General features: G+C 38.1%; 1 protein-coding gene across 1 annotated transcript in view; it reads right to left on the bottom strand.

Annotated features, from left to right (window-relative positions):
• MAATS1 (MYCBP-associated, testis expressed 1) overlaps window positions 1-15,691 on the bottom strand; it is an 86,205-nt gene that overhangs the window by 2,718 nt on the left and 67,796 nt on the right. Inside the window, 4 exon segments of the mRNA XM_006864200.1 lie at window positions 3,959-4,050; window positions 7,957-8,105; window positions 9,397-9,618; window positions 14,417-14,625. Of these exon segments, the coding sequence (XP_006864262.1) occupies window positions 3,959-4,050; window positions 7,957-8,105; window positions 9,397-9,618; window positions 14,417-14,625 (672 nt within the window).

Genomic DNA, 15,691 nt, shown 5'->3' on the forward strand with positions numbered 1-15,691 from the left:
TTGAACTGCCAACTTTGCAGTTCAAACTGACCTTGCAGTCCAGCACATTAACCCACAGCACCATATTCCATGGAACCCACTAGATGGCACTTAATAACAACAATAAAGAAATGGCTTCCCCTGAGAGAATTTGGTTGCCCATTGTTTTCCAAATAACCTGGGCCAATATGCAAGGAATCAGCAAACCAAGGATTTTATCTTTAGTAGTGAGCTAGATGTTGTGGGAGGACACTCAATCTGAGTTTATATGACCCAGGGATAACTTTTTAAAAAGGTAAGAATTAGAGGGAGTCCTGTGACTCGATGTGTTAAATATTAGGCTGTTAACTGCAAAACCACCCTGCTCTAGAGAGAGAGGAAAAAGAGGCTGTCAACTTCCATGAAAATGTTTAGGAGAAGCACTGGACTGCAAACCATAAGCACTAGACTGAAACCCACAAGGTCGGCAGTTGAAACCCACCAGGTGCTCCTCGTAAAACCTATGCGTTGTAATTGACTCCAGGACACTTAATAACAAGGACAATCTTTTTTTCTTCCATAGGGTCCACATTGGCAACAAGCTGTTGTTAAGTACCATTGAATTGATTTTGACCCACAGCAACCCTGTATAAGGTTTCCGAGGAGCAGCTGGTGAGCTTGAACCGGTAACCTTACGGTTTAAATGGACTTTGCAGTCCAGCACACTAACTCACAGCGCCACACCAGGGGTCTAGCAAGCTGACTGTTGTTGTTGTTAAGTGCCAGCGAGTCAGTTCCAACCCATAGCGACCCTCTAGAGGGTTTCCATGGAGCAACTGGTGAGTTTGAACCACCAACCTTGCAGTTCAAACCGACTTTACAGTCTACCACATTAACCCACAGTGCCACACCAGGATCTCCAGCAAGCTGATTAGGTGTTGTTGTTGTTGTTAAGTACTGTGGAGTCGGTTCTGACTCATAGTGACCCTGCACAGGGTTTCCGAGGCTGTAAATCTTTATAGGAGCAGAATGCCTCATCTTTCTCCAGTGGAACCGCTGGTAGTTTTGAACTGCTGACCTTGAGGTTGGCAGCCTGACTCGTAACTACTATGCTACCAGAGTTCCTTCTTAAAAGAATCTGAAGCCTAGTTTAGATTGAAAAGTAATAATAGTAAACTGGAAGTTTAAAAGAAGCCTTGAGACATTTAAACAAACATTTATTTCAGCAGTGATTAGACTTTATAATGTATGAATAATCTCAAGATCTTTAAGTTTAATAATGTTGAATTAAGTTAACAAATAGTTATTACAATTTAAAATTCACAAGCTTTTGCTTTAAAGAGGAAAGATATATGATTTGAGGTCTACTAAATTAATATGTTCATTTTTTTTCCCATTTAAAAGATTATATGGTAGGACATGCAATTGAAACAATATTTTAAAATTCAGTAAGAAGATCTGATATATTTAAAGTTATATCCTAGCTGAAGTTTATTAGTTGGATTTTAGATCTTCTAAAAAGCTTTAATGTTAACAGTATTTAACAAACAATTGGGTTTCTTGTCATTAAAATGACATGATTTTCTTCGTATTATTAATTTACAGGTTTAATTTATTCTTGAAATAATCTGACTTTCTGGAAAAAGGTACATTGGATTTTGCTAAGCCACATGCTTTGCATTAAGAAGCTAATAATGCTCAGTTGATTTATTAGCAATACAGATTCCAGCAAAAGAATTTTCTAAATGTGTTCAAAATGTTAGTTATTTTAATTGCCAACTTAATCATAACTATTTTTTTGAAATCCATCTGCTTATCTACAAATGTAACTCAATTATTATTAATTTAATAATATACTGTATCTAAAGCTTTCTACAAAGGTTAATCATAGTATTTAAAAAAATTTTGCCTCATGTTCCTTCTAAATTTTAATGAAATATATTTGACTTCACATTATTCTGTCATTTCCATAAAATATTACACCTTTTAAAATGCTATTAAAAATTAATTAGAGCCATGTTAAGCTTTATCATATATAGGTAAGTTTTTGCTCTACTGACAAGTTGAAATGTTTGACAAGAGTTTCCCACAGAAAAAAAAGACTATATTTGACTTATGAAAAAGACTAATATTTTGAACTTGAAGTCTACTAAACTAAATCAAGATTTTCAGAACTCTGGAAGGTGGCACGGCCCATAAATTACAGTCCTGGTATGGTGCTATAGAATAAGCACTGAACTGCTAAATGTGTGGTTGCAGTTCAAACCCACTAGGTGCTCCTCAGAAATCCTACACAGGGTTGCTATGAGTCGGTTCTGACTCGATGGCACTTAACAACAGCAACAATACAAACAAACAAAAGTTTCATTAAGAAGTATTATGAGTGTTTTTAAGGTTCTAGGTATAAGGACTCCTGTTAGGATAATACTCTGTACCAACAAGGTTGTTGGTTCAAACTCACCAGTTGCTCCATGGAAACCCTATAGAAAGTCACTATGAGTCAGGACCAACTCAACAGCACTTAACAACAAGTATAAGGACTTCTGGTGTGGCGCTGTAGGATCAGCATTGGACAGTGAAACACAAGGTCAGCGATTCAAACCCACCAGCTGCCCCTCAGAAACCCTATGCAGGGTTGCTGTGAGTTGGAACCGACTCAACAGCACTTAACAACAACAAGATATAAGAAACTACTTTTTTCCTAAATTGTCAAACTAATTGGCTTAGATTTATAACTCAGACTAAAACTTTTACTAATAAGCTTAACAAGGTTATAGTAACATGACTAGAAAGGGTCTGCATTTCAAACTATGATCTTCTAGACTAAATGGACAAAGTCTTCTTGCTAAGCGTCTCTAACAAAACCGTTTAATGTGTGTGTTTTTTTAAATCACATTTTACAAATTACAAAATAAGATAGATTATACCTAGGTACAAGGGCTCTAGGCTGCTAACGGTAAGGTCAGCAGTGTGAATCTACCTGTCGCTCCTCGAAAGAAAGATGAGCCTTGTGCTCCAGTAAGGATTTAGTCTTAGAAACCCCATACAGGGCAGCTATGACTTGGCACCAACGCCACGGCACAAAAACACCACCACCACCATACCTAGAACCAATCCCTGCAGAAGCATAGGACAACTGTGGCACACACAGAGCAGCATCCTGAATTCAGACCTTCAGCCACCTCTGCTTGGAAAAGCCCAAGATAAACTTGCCCTGCCTCCAAAGATTACTACTATTATTTTTAATACTTACTGTTTTTTAACTTTTTAATTTGAAGTGAGTGAAGATTTATAAAGCAGATCAGTTTTTCATTCAACCATTCATGCACATTTTGTTTCATGCCATGGATTGCAATTTCCATAATGTAACATCACGTATCCCATTTCCTCTCTGTTTCTTTCTTCTTAAGGCTGCTACTGTATGAAGAGCTTGCATCTTTTCAATATATATGCTTTGTATAAAAGAAAATATACCAGGAAAACTTTTCTTCTGGGACTTGTATCAATAAACTTCCTTTTAAACTAGGTTTGGATTTTGATGCTCTGTCAAAATTAGTAGAACTAGATTGTCCCTTTCCATTTGTACTAAAGTGATTACATTTTGTAATCAGACAGCATTGCTGTTGCTGTTGCTGAGTGCCATTGAGGTGGTTCTCACTCATAGGGACCCTGTATAGGGTTTCAGAGGAGTGGCTGGTGAGCTTGAACCACTGATTACAGTTCAAATTGACTTTGCTGTCCAGCACATTATCCTGCAGTGCCACACCAGGGTACCACATCAGACAGCATGTTGTTAAGTGCCATCTAGTTTGTTCTGACCCATTGCGACCCTGCATAGGGTTTCCAAGAAGCAGCTGGTGAACATAGAAACCGTACAAAGCACCAAAATAAAAATAACAAAACTCCCTTCAGAAATGCCCCTATACTTCTGGTCAATTTTAAATCTCTGGAATATTAAAATAGTTTTAAATCCTGAAATACAGTGTTAACCCTGGCTTACCTTTTTCTTTGACAAAGTCTCTTTGTACCTCTGGAATCAGAAAACTGTAAACCAATTCAGCAACAATCTCCTCTGACTGAAGCTGTGTTAGACTGAAAAAACAAAACAAATGAATTATTTCCTTTGTTGTCTTACTTGAGCTGCCAATTTATTCTTTGAACGCCCATGCATGTGTAAGGAACTCCACTGCTCAAATGCCTCTATCTCCCTTTCCTTGATTGTTGTTATTAAGTGCCGTCAAGTCTGTTCCAACTCATAGCAACCCTGTATAGAGTTTCTGAGGAGCAGCTGGTGGGTTTGAACCGCCGACCTTGTGGTTTGTAGTGCTGATCCTGCAGCGCCAGTGATCTGAAAGATCACACTACTGGTGAGCTTGGTTATGTCCATGGAATTTTTGGCTTCAATCCTGTCCATTTGTGCAGCCTGTCAGGAAAGGCGTGTTCAAGATACATCTTACAGATGAAAGTCAAAGACCTTAGGTGGTTCTGTTGTGCTATTTAAAGACAAAATAATGTATCACATACTTAGTCACATTGCTTTTATATTCTAGACTACTCTAATATGAAAATGATCCAGATGTAGAAGACAACCAAGAATTCATTCTCAGTGTTCCTATTATACAAACCACCACTCATCTGTCAGTTTTTCGCATTGTGGTGGTTTGCATGTTGCTGTGATACTAGATGCTATGCCAAATGTATTTTGAATGCCAGCAGGGTCCTCCATGGTGGATAAATTTTAGCTGAGCTTCCAAACTAAGACAACCTTGGAAGGAGAGGCAGATTACTTTGAAATGTTTAGCAACTGAAACATTATGAATAGCAATGAAACACTGTCAGATATCACTGGAGTATTGAATATTGAACGTGATGAAGAGCACCAGAATATTGTCAGATATATAGCGCAGGATGATGAGCCCCTCATGTTGGAAGGCACTCAAAATATGACTTGCTGGGAAAAGATGCCTCTTCAAAGAATTGACCTTGATGATGCGAATGGAGTAAACCTTCAGGACCTTCTTTTGACACAACTCAAAATAAGGAAAAACAACTGCATGCGTCCATTAATAATCAGAACATAGAATGTACAAAGTATGAACCTAGAAAACTTGGAAGTTGTCAAAAATGAAATGGAACCCATAAAGATCAATATCTTAGGCATTGTTAGAGCTGAAATGGATTGATATTGGCCATTTTACATTGGACAATCACATGGTTTACTATATTGGGAATGACAAATTGAAGACGAATGGTGTTGCAGTCATCATCAAATAGAACATTTCAAGATCTATCTTGAGGTTTAATGCTGTCTGTGACTGGATAATATTCGTATTCCTAAAAGGAACACCAGTTAATTGTATTATTAATTAAGTTTACCCACCAATCACTAAAGTCAGTGAGATGAAATTGAAGAGTTCTACCAACTTCTGATATTGATCAGACATGCAATCAAGATGTATTTATAATTATTGGTGATTGGAATTCAAAGTTGGAAACAAAGAGGAAGTATTAAATATTCACTGGAAATTAGGCTTTGGTGATAGAAACGATGCTGGAGATGATAGAATTTTGCAAGACAAATAACTTATTCATTGCAAGTACCTTTTTGAAACAACTTAAAAGACAACTATACCTCACCAGATGGAATACATAGAAATCAAACTGACTACATCTGTGGAAAGAGACAGTAGAAAAGCTCCATTATCATCAGCCAAAACAAAGCCAGGGGCAGAATGTGGAAAGGATCATCAATTGTTCTTAGGAAGAAAATTAAAACAAGTTCACATGAGCCAAAATATAACTTCTAACATATCCCACCTGAATTTAGAGATCAACTCAAGAACAGACTTTATGCATTAGTCACTAATGGTGGAAGACTAGAAGATTTGTGGGATGACATCAAGTAAATCATACAGGAAGAAAGCCAAAGGTCATTAAGAAGACAAGGAAGAAAGAAAAGTCCAAAATGGATGTCGGAAGAGACTCTGAAACTTGCTCTCCAGTATAGAGATGCTAAAACAAATGGAAGAAATGAGGAGGTAAAAGAGCTGAAAAGAATATTTCAAAGGTCAGCTCGAGAAGACAAAGCCAAATATTATATTGAAATGTAAAAAGGTCTGAATTTACAAAACCAAAAGAGAAGAGCACACTCAGCATTTCTCAATTGAACGAACTGAGTAAAAAATTCAAGCCTTGACTTGCAATATTGAAGGATTCTATGGACAAAATGCTGACTTATACAGAAAGCATCAATAGAAGATAGAAGGAATATACAGAATCACTATACCCAAAAAAAGATGGTCGCCATCCAGCCATTTCAAGAGGTAGCATATTAATAAGAGCCAATGGTACCAAAGGAAGAAGTTCAAGGTGAACTGAAGGCATTGGCAAATGACTTTGGAAATTGATGGAATACAAATTGAATTCTTTCAACAAACTGATGCAGCACTGGAGACACTCACTTATTTATGCCAAGAAATCTGGCCAACTGATTAGGAGAGAGTCATATTTGTTCCCATTCCAAAGAGAGGGACCCTGACAGAGTGCAAAAATCATAGGACCATATCATTAATATAACATGCCAGTAAAATTTTTCTAAAGATAATTTTAAATGGCTGCAATAGAAAATTGACAAGGAACTGTCAGAGGTTCAGATAAGAGCAGGGAATGAAGGATATTACTGCTGACATTAGATGGATCTTGGCTGAAAGCAGGGTATACCAGAAAGATGTTTACCGGCACTTTATTGACTATGCAAAGATTTTTTGACTGTGCGTATCATGACAAGCTGAGGACAACACTGTAGAGAATGAGTGTTCCAGAACACTTAATTGTCCTCACAAGGAACCTATACATACACGAGGAGGCAGTCATTTGAACAGAACAAAGAGACACTGAATGGTTCAGGAAAAGTGTACACCAGGGTTTTATTTGTTCACCATACTTATTCAATCTGTATGTTTAGCAAATAATCTGAGCTGGATTATATGAAGAAGAATGTGGTATCAAGATTGGAGGAAGGTTCATTAACAACTTGAGATATGCAGATGATACAACCTTGCTGGCTGAAAGGAAAGAAGACTTAAAATACTGATGATGATCAAAACACAGCCTTTGGTATGGGTTGCACTTGAATGTAAAGAAGATAAAAATTCTCACCACTGAACCAATAAATAACATCATTATAAATGGAGAAAAGATTGATGTCAAAGACTTCATTATGCTTGGATCAACCATCAACACTCATAGAAGCAGCAGTCAAGAAACCAAATGACATATTGCATTGGGCAAATCTGCTGCACAAGACCTCTTTAAAGTACGCAAGAGCAAAGATAACAGTTTGAGGACTGCGCCTGACCCAAGCCATAGTATTTTCAATACTTTCATATGTATGGGAAAGTTGGCAATAAATAAATTTGGTAAATAAGTTGGCAATAAATAAATAAGGAAGACTGTAGAAGAATTGATGCATTTGAGTTATAGTGTTGGAGGAGAGTATTAAAGGTACCATGGACTGCCAGAAGAACATACAAATCTGTGTTGGAAGAAGTACAACCAGAATGCTCCTTAGAAGCCAAGATGGCCAGAGTTTGTCTGTTATACTTTGGACATATTATCAGGAGGGACCAGTCCATGGAAAACGACATCATGCTTGGTAAAATGGAGAGACAGTGAAAAAGAGGGAGGCCTCAAATGAGATGGCTTGGCACAGTAGCAGCAACAATGGGCTCAAGCATAGTAAGAATCATGAGGATGGTACAGTACTGGACAGTGTTTTGTTCTGTTGTATACAGGATTGCTACAAGTCAGAACCAACTTGATGGCACTTAACAACAACATTATACAAAAGAGCCGACACATTGAATTCTAAAAATTATGTTAATAAAGGTGAAGCATGAGTTAAATATTTGCTTCTCCTTGGTGGTGAAATCTTAAACTTCTAGAAAAATGCAAATGAATAACAGCAAAAGGGGTTGTTCATTCTATCATGGTACATACCGGCTTTCCATTTCAAAAGCAATGTCATTGAGTTCCTCAGCCATCTTCTTAATTTCTTCCCTAGCTTGTTCTTCTGCAGTACTCTCTTCAGTATTCAGTATTATGGCCTCCAGATAGGAGGCAATGGTACTATGGTGAACTTTCACCACCTACACAAAACAAAATACACACCCACTTACTAAGTAAGAGTAGGGATGCTACTGTAAACAAGACCGGAAAAATATACATTTCTTGGCACATCTATTTCATTCGTTAAGTCAATAGTTCCTTCACTGATAATAACTTTTCTTTTCCATCCTGTCAATCTTATCCCTCTAACTATTCATTCTGGGCATTCCCCACCTACCTAGCTCATTTTAGAATTATGGACCTTACTCAAGGGTTGGCAAGGCATTATTGTACAAATATCCCTGGTTTGGAACCTGGTTCTATCCCTACCAGTAGTGTGACTTGGTCAAACTAACTGAGGCAGAGACTACAAGCCATTTATTTCCCATTCTTCTTAAGTCACAGAAGCCCTGAGTGTTAGGTCCCCATAATAGAGCTTGCATTTCCTAGCATGCATGGGAGCTACGTCTGGCCATGTGACTAAGTTCTGGTCAAGTAGTTATATACCAAAGTGATAATGTGCAGAAAGGATTCTTATAGGGCAAGAGCTAGTTATTGCTTTTTCTTTCAACAAAGAATGGGAACATGACAACTGGAGCCCTTGAGCCACATGGCCATGCGTCAAGTACAGGAGAACAGAAAGTGCAAAGGACTCTGGGTCTCAGATGAATTCATTGAAGTATAGTATCAGCTCTGGGCTGCTTCTTTTTCATGCTCTTTTTAAGTTGTGAAATAGAATACACATACAGAAAAGCGTAGAGTCTAAAATGGTAAAGTGCAATTGAATACACATAAGGCCAGCTCCCAAACAGTCACTGCTAGTGTCCCTGAAAACCCATTGGTTCTTTACAACCATCGCCTCTTTCAACTGTTAGGCCTTCTATGGTAAACTCTTCCTTGCTTTTCTTTAAAGTTTTGTGAAACCTATACCTAGTTTTGCCTGTTTTATAGGTAAGATACAAAATAAGTACCAAAAACATCCAGGGCAGCACATTTAATATTGTATGTATCTGTCTCCTTAACTAACTGTGAACTCCTCAGACTAAGGCCCTTTTCTACTCTATGGCTCCATATTTCGTTGTATTTGAGAAAATACCTGAGACTCAGTATCAACTCAGTACCTGCTTATTTACTGAGTATGTGTTACTTTCGATGTTTCTACTTGTATAGCTCCTGTCCATAACCTTGAATCCCCTTATGCCTTCCTTCTGGGAGAGTCCCAGTGACCAATTCCATACAGTTTCAACCAGCCAACCTAAATATATTAATGGAATGCCTACTGTGGGCAGGGTGATGGTTACAGCTTCTAGGCATCCAGCTACCCCCACTTGCCTCCTTGAATATCTGATCCTCCTCTCGCAGGCGTCTTTGTTCCACCTGGCGCCGACCACTCTCTTCAGCTTCTCGTATCCGCCGCTGTCTTTCTGCCAGCATGGCAAAGGCATGGATTCTCCTCTCTTCCTGCAGTCTTACCAGTTCTTTCGACAGGAAGTCAAACATGTCTGCCAATGCTTTTCCTTCCAGTCCAGCTAAATGGTTTTCAACCAATAACACCTAAAATAATAATAATACGATTTTAAGGATTCAAATTCAACTATGAATGGCGATTAGAAATTTATCCATAATACCTCTTAACTTTTTAATGCCTGGTTCTTTCACACAAGTTTGAGCACTTTGGGGGGTAGGTGAGTGGGTAGGAGGAGTACGGAATGAGGGTTAGGATTTGTACTATGTGGAAGTCTAGGCTAGGCCTACAGCTTTGTTTATTATTATGGTTATGGTTAGGACTAGGGTTAGTATTAGGGGTAAAGGTTGGTCTAGGGTTAGGAGTAAGACTTCGTCTAGTTCTTAGGGTTACATTTGATTTATTATTTACTTGAAATCTATTTGATTTCCTTTTCATTTCGAAGTTCTGTAACTACATTATTCCCTCTTTTCACTTTTTTTTTTTTTTTTTTGGTTGTTGTTGTTGTTATTGCAACTGTATCTCTGGTTCTGTATTTTCAGTCTTATACTTTGCAAACTTCCATGTCTGGGTTGAGTCTAGGTGATACTGTTATATATGTTGGTCTCAAGTTGTTGTCTACTGTCGTTAGTTCTCTGTTCAAAGAACTCCCTTTGGTATTTTTGTAAGGTTGGTCTAGTTTTAACAAATTATTTTAATTTCTGTTTGCCCGAAAATGACATACTTTTGCAGTCATATTCGATGGACAGGTTTGCTGCATATATGGGTCTTGATTGGCATTTTTTTCTTTCAGAGTTTTATATATGTCATTTCATTTTATTTTCCCTGCATGGTTTCTGCTGAGAAATCAGAGCTTAGTCTTATTAGTTCTCCTTTGAAGGTAGCTTTTCATTGTTTCTTAACTGCTTTCAGGATTCTTTCCTTGTCTGGTTTTGAAAAGTTTGATTATATGTGCTGGTGATTTTCTTTTGGGGTCAATCCTGTTTGGGGTTTGTTCAAATTCTTGAATAGCTCTCTTCTCATCTGTTATGATGTTAGGAAAGTTTTCTTCTAGAAACTCTTGGACAACATTCTCTATAAGATTTTTTTTTTCGGTCTCTTCCTTTTCTGAAATTCCTCTTGATCATGCCCCACATAGATCTTAGGCTTTCTTTGGATTTTTTTGTTCTTTTTTCTGATTGTTCCTCTAGCAGATGAGTATTGAGACATTTTCCTTTAAGTTCAGTCATTTGACTTTCCATTTCTTTGTTCTTTCAGTGTATTATCTACTGATGAAGTCTTAATGTTAATCATCTGGTTTTCTAATTGCTGTTTTAGTATGGTACACATTTTTTTTTTCAATAATTTTATCACAGTTTGCCTCCTGAATTTTTCCATAGAGGCATCTGCTTTCCTTGATTTCATATGTAGTTTAGCCATTGTTTCTCAATCTGTTGAAGTTGCCTAATTAACATTCTTTTAAATTCCTAATCAGGTAGTTCTGATACCATTTCTGGCATTGTTTTTTTCAGACTCCAGTTTGGTCTAGTTTGGTCACTTGTTTGAGGTACTGTCTGTCTTGTTTCTTTGTATAAGCGGAAATTGTCTATTTTCTCTGGGCCATTGTGGCGTTGTATGTATATTGAATTGATAATTGCATATTGGTATTCTTATGAACAAAACATCTGTCTCCTGGTGAATGTGGTAGAGACCAGAAGTGTAAATGCAATTAATTCTCTGTTCACTTTTTTTTGTAGCGAAGTTCAGGGTGGGTTCCTGTGTCTCCAGAAGCAGGGGCCCTATGAGTTTGGGCAATTTTAAGATCTTGAATAACATTAGAGTAGAAAATCTTAGTGCTCTTTATTCTTTTAAATGACTTAAAAGCTATTAACAACCCCTTTTGAAACAGAACAGAAAAAAACCAAAAACCCCCTATCAATCTATGTGATCACTGAGATAAAATAAGGGCCAGTGGAGTTCTCCTACAGCAGTAAGCCACATTCCTATTTGTGAGTTCCTGTGGCCTAGCTGTGACACATGGAGATGACAAATGTTTACGAAGGTTGAATCTTTTACAGCTTCATCCCATTTCCTCCCCTGTCCTCAGGTATAAGGGGAAACAGCTCTTCTTCTATCATAAGCCACTTTAACATGGGCAGTTTCCCCTATGTGCTCAGCTCTTCTGGTTTGTATCTGAAGGGAAGAAATATGAGGGTACTCGTAGAAATATGAGGTCTCAGGCAGTGTGGTTGTTATTTATCCTCAGCACTCTCATCCTCACCTCTATCCAGCAGCCCATACACACTTTCTGACCTCAAAGTGAATCTTTACTTATATAGTAGGAAGACATGGAAAGAAAGGGGGAACTAAGAGAGTCTCACTCTTCCTTGCATTCAGAAACAGTGGTCACTCTGCCAGGAGATCACCAGGGAGCAAGAGCTTTCTTATTTGGAGGGCAAAGGCAACCTTTTAAATCTCAAGATTTATACTCATGTCAAGAAATCTGGGCATGCTTACATAAAACAATCTAATTTGAAAATTAAGTAAAAATGTTTAGGAAGGTTAGTATCATGTAATGCATCACATAATGGGGATTTATGCATTTTGTGAAATATTTCCACAGAAAGTATAAAAGAAAGAGAAAGGGAGAGGATCTGCATTGCTGGGGGTTCTCTGAGAGGCCCAGGTGAATCCAGGTAGAAGGTAAGCAGGGTGACTCCTTGTTAAGTGACAGTCTTCCCCATTAACTCCTCCCTGAGCTCTTAGTTGGCATGGTATTAATCATATATTTGTTGTTGTTAAGTGTCGTCGAGTCAATTCTGACCCATAGCGACCCTGTATAGGGTTTCGGAGGAGCAGCTGGTGAGCTTGAACCACTAACCTTGCTGTTCAAATGGCATTGCAGTCTGGTGCATTAACTCGCAGTGCCACACCAAGACTCTGTATACATCCACCTAAATGAGATGGATGAGTTGAAAATCCTGGACTAGCTTAGCTGCCTGTGTAGAAACCGAGAAGGGCCCAGAAGAACATTTTTTCCAGCCAGAATCCTAAGACCTAGTATTAATAGAGCATTTAGCTTCTTATCTGAGTATGTCCAGGTTCAGAGACTCCAATGTCCAAGTTTTCCTCTTGTTCCTCTTTGTCTTGTCCCACTGTTTCTTGTCTTGTCTTGTCCCACCACTTTCTCCAGCATTCTGCCTCTCCACCCCCGGGTAGCTTCTGAAGTTCAGCTATCACCCAAATAGGAGTAGAAATAGGGTCATTTTCAAACTACTTACCATTTGGGCCTAGTTTCCATATAACACAGGGTTAGACATGTTACTAAAGATGAGTCAGATTAACTTTTACTTTCCACACAACATTAAACTTTGTGAAAATTGATTTTTTTTTTTTTTCAGATTTGAAGAAAAGTGGAAGATGGAGTAAAAATGTATCTACATTAGAATTAAAAGCATTTAAAAATTGTAAAAGTCTAGACAAATGCTGGAAGGGAACAAGGAAAACATTTATAGTTGTTGGGTAAAAGCTGTAATTCTCAACCTTGTCAGGTGACAGAGAACCAAGAGGTCCAATGAGAGTCTCAGAATATCATGAGATACGAACGTGCTTAATATGTAAGTTAACCAGGATGGCCATGTGCAGCTCTAAAAGCCAGATAAATTAAATGCTGATAATTAAAAACAAATCCTATTTCTCATTTTTATTCTTACGAATTTTATTAATTTTTCAGTCATTTTGTCAACTCCTAGTCCCCACTAGCTAACGTGCAGTAGCAAAAATAAAAACCCGAAACCTAAACCCAGTGCCATCAAGTCAATTCTGACTCACAGCGACCCAATTGGGCAGAGTGGAATGGCCCCTTAGGGTTTCTAAGATGACAAATCTTTATAGGAGCAGATAGCCTCATCTAGCTCCTGAAGACTGGACTGTAGGTTTGAACTGCTGACCTTGAAGTAGTACCTCAATGCTCAACCCATTGTGCCACCAGACTCCTTGAAATGTAGTTGTTGTTGCTGTTAAGTACTGTCAATATGGTTCCGACTCAGAGCCACCCATAGGTAGAGTTTCCGATGAGTGGCTAGTGGGTTTGAACTGTCGGCTTTGTGGTTAGCAGTCCAGTGCTTCCACAACACCACACCAGGACTCCTGAAATACAGTAGTCTCCAAATATTTAAGAAATATTGGAAAGGAAAAATCTTAGTTGGAAAAACAAAAAGTGTTCTTTTAGAATGTTTAGTTTACAAATAAAAAAGGAGCATTCAGTTTAGGAAGGAAAACATTTCATTTAAATGAGGAATGGCAGCAGCATTGTTTGAGAATGCTGGCTGTGATCAAGTGATGGGGTTGTGGGGGACATTTCTTTTTATCACTTAATGTCTTCATTTTATTACCATTATGATGTTGCTTGTGCATTAATAAAAACTGAGGAGTTTAGCTTCACTAGTATGTGGTGCTGTAGGATAAGCACTGGAATACTAACTGCAAAGTTGGCAGTTCAAACTCCCCAGCCGCTCTTGAAAAACCCTACAAAACACTGTTATGAGTTGGAACTGACTGCACGGCACTTAATAACAGTATAGAATGTCTGATTGAGCATCATGCCCTTTTAACAAGTCTCTATATGGGACTGAATTGAAAACAGAAAATCGAAAGATTAGACAGCAACCTTAGGTGTCGGTGAGTTTATGTTAATGGGGGGAAACCACTCAGAAAAGGAGGATGACAATAGTTGCACAACTTGAAGAATGTAATCGGTGTCACTGAATCATGTATGTCGAAACTGCTGAACTGGGGCATGTTCTGCTGTGTCAATTCTCAACGACAACAAAATAAATAAAATTAAAAACATCCACCAGGTATAGAAATGAAACAAGACAGTAAGAAGAAAGAAAAGGGAAGAAGAACCTTGTGTTCATGCAGGTTCCTCTGCCGCTGTAAGGCCAGGGTCACTTGCTTCTCAGCTTTCTTCAGCAGCCTGTCATCTTCTTGTAGAGCGTGGCTGGTGCGTAACTCCTGGATCAATTCCAATCGCTTTTCTTTTCCTTCAAACATCTGTATCAAATCACATCAAAGAGATACTTGAAAATTAACAGCCTTTGTATCAAGCACTTGGACTCCCATGCAGGGGCTTGAGAGACACTGGGGGCCAGTCAGTCCTACTGTTTTTCAGGATTTGCTAGATAGGTAAGTAAGCATCCAGTGCTCTACAAGCCAGCCCCCTTTCCAGTGCCTTCTACTGTTCAGGCAGAGAAAGGATTTAGTTATTAGTTGTTGACCCAGTTTCTTAAAATGCGTCACCAAGTATCAGCCAGAGGATCATATTAAAAACTAGAACTTTTCACTCATTTCCTAAGACATGTGGGATGGTATTTTTTATGGTGATCTTTTACAATAAATCTGCCCCTGGTTTGTAATGCGCAGTCTGCTGTTTGAACTTGACTGTGGGACTTTTCTGGGGGAAATAACTGGAAAAGTGTAAAGAATCTTGGTGAACACAAGTTTCTCACTCAGCTTCCTTGGACCAACTCATTATAACTGAAGCTCTTGTGTTAAAGCTGACTGGGGAGCAAACCAATTAAGGAATTTAATTTTTTATTACAATTTCTTTTGAACTGAAGTTTGCTTGCTCTAGTTAAGTCTTTATCGTCAAAAAGACCAGAAGTTGAAACTGTGTTTCCAACTTAGATTATCTGCCTGTCAAATGGAGTTGCTGATAGAATAAAAAAAATAGAGACAAATGATATACCTATGTAGAGCAAATGATACATGTGGACATATTATAGGGGTTCAAATCATAGTTGATATTTAGCTATTTCATTTATAATATGGGCATTGCTAATGAGATTGAAATCAATGCATTTTGAGTTGTGGAAAATTAGAGAATCCATTCAGTTTTTGGTGATTTGCTAGTCAAAATTTAAGTGAGAACATTTCTGAAGTTAGTAATTCCAAGGAAAAAAATATTTCACAATGCCTTAATTTCAACTGTAGCAAACAGCAGGCAGGTCGTTCTAATCTCTCTTCTTAACACTCTATCTCTCATCTGGGCAAACTGTAGCAATAAAACGGAATGAGTATCTAATGTGGTGGTGGTGGTGTGCCACAGAGTCAGTTCTAACTCATAGTGACCCTGCACAGGGTTTCTGAGGCTATAAATCTTTACAGTAGCAGAAAGCCTCA

The sequence above is a fragment of the Chrysochloris asiatica genome, unplaced genomic scaffold (genome assembly GCF_000296735.1).
Source record: "Chrysochloris asiatica unplaced genomic scaffold, ChrAsi1.0 scaffold00061, whole genome shotgun sequence".
Lineage (NCBI taxonomy): Eukaryota > Metazoa > Chordata > Mammalia > Afrosoricida > Chrysochloridae > Chrysochloris > Chrysochloris asiatica.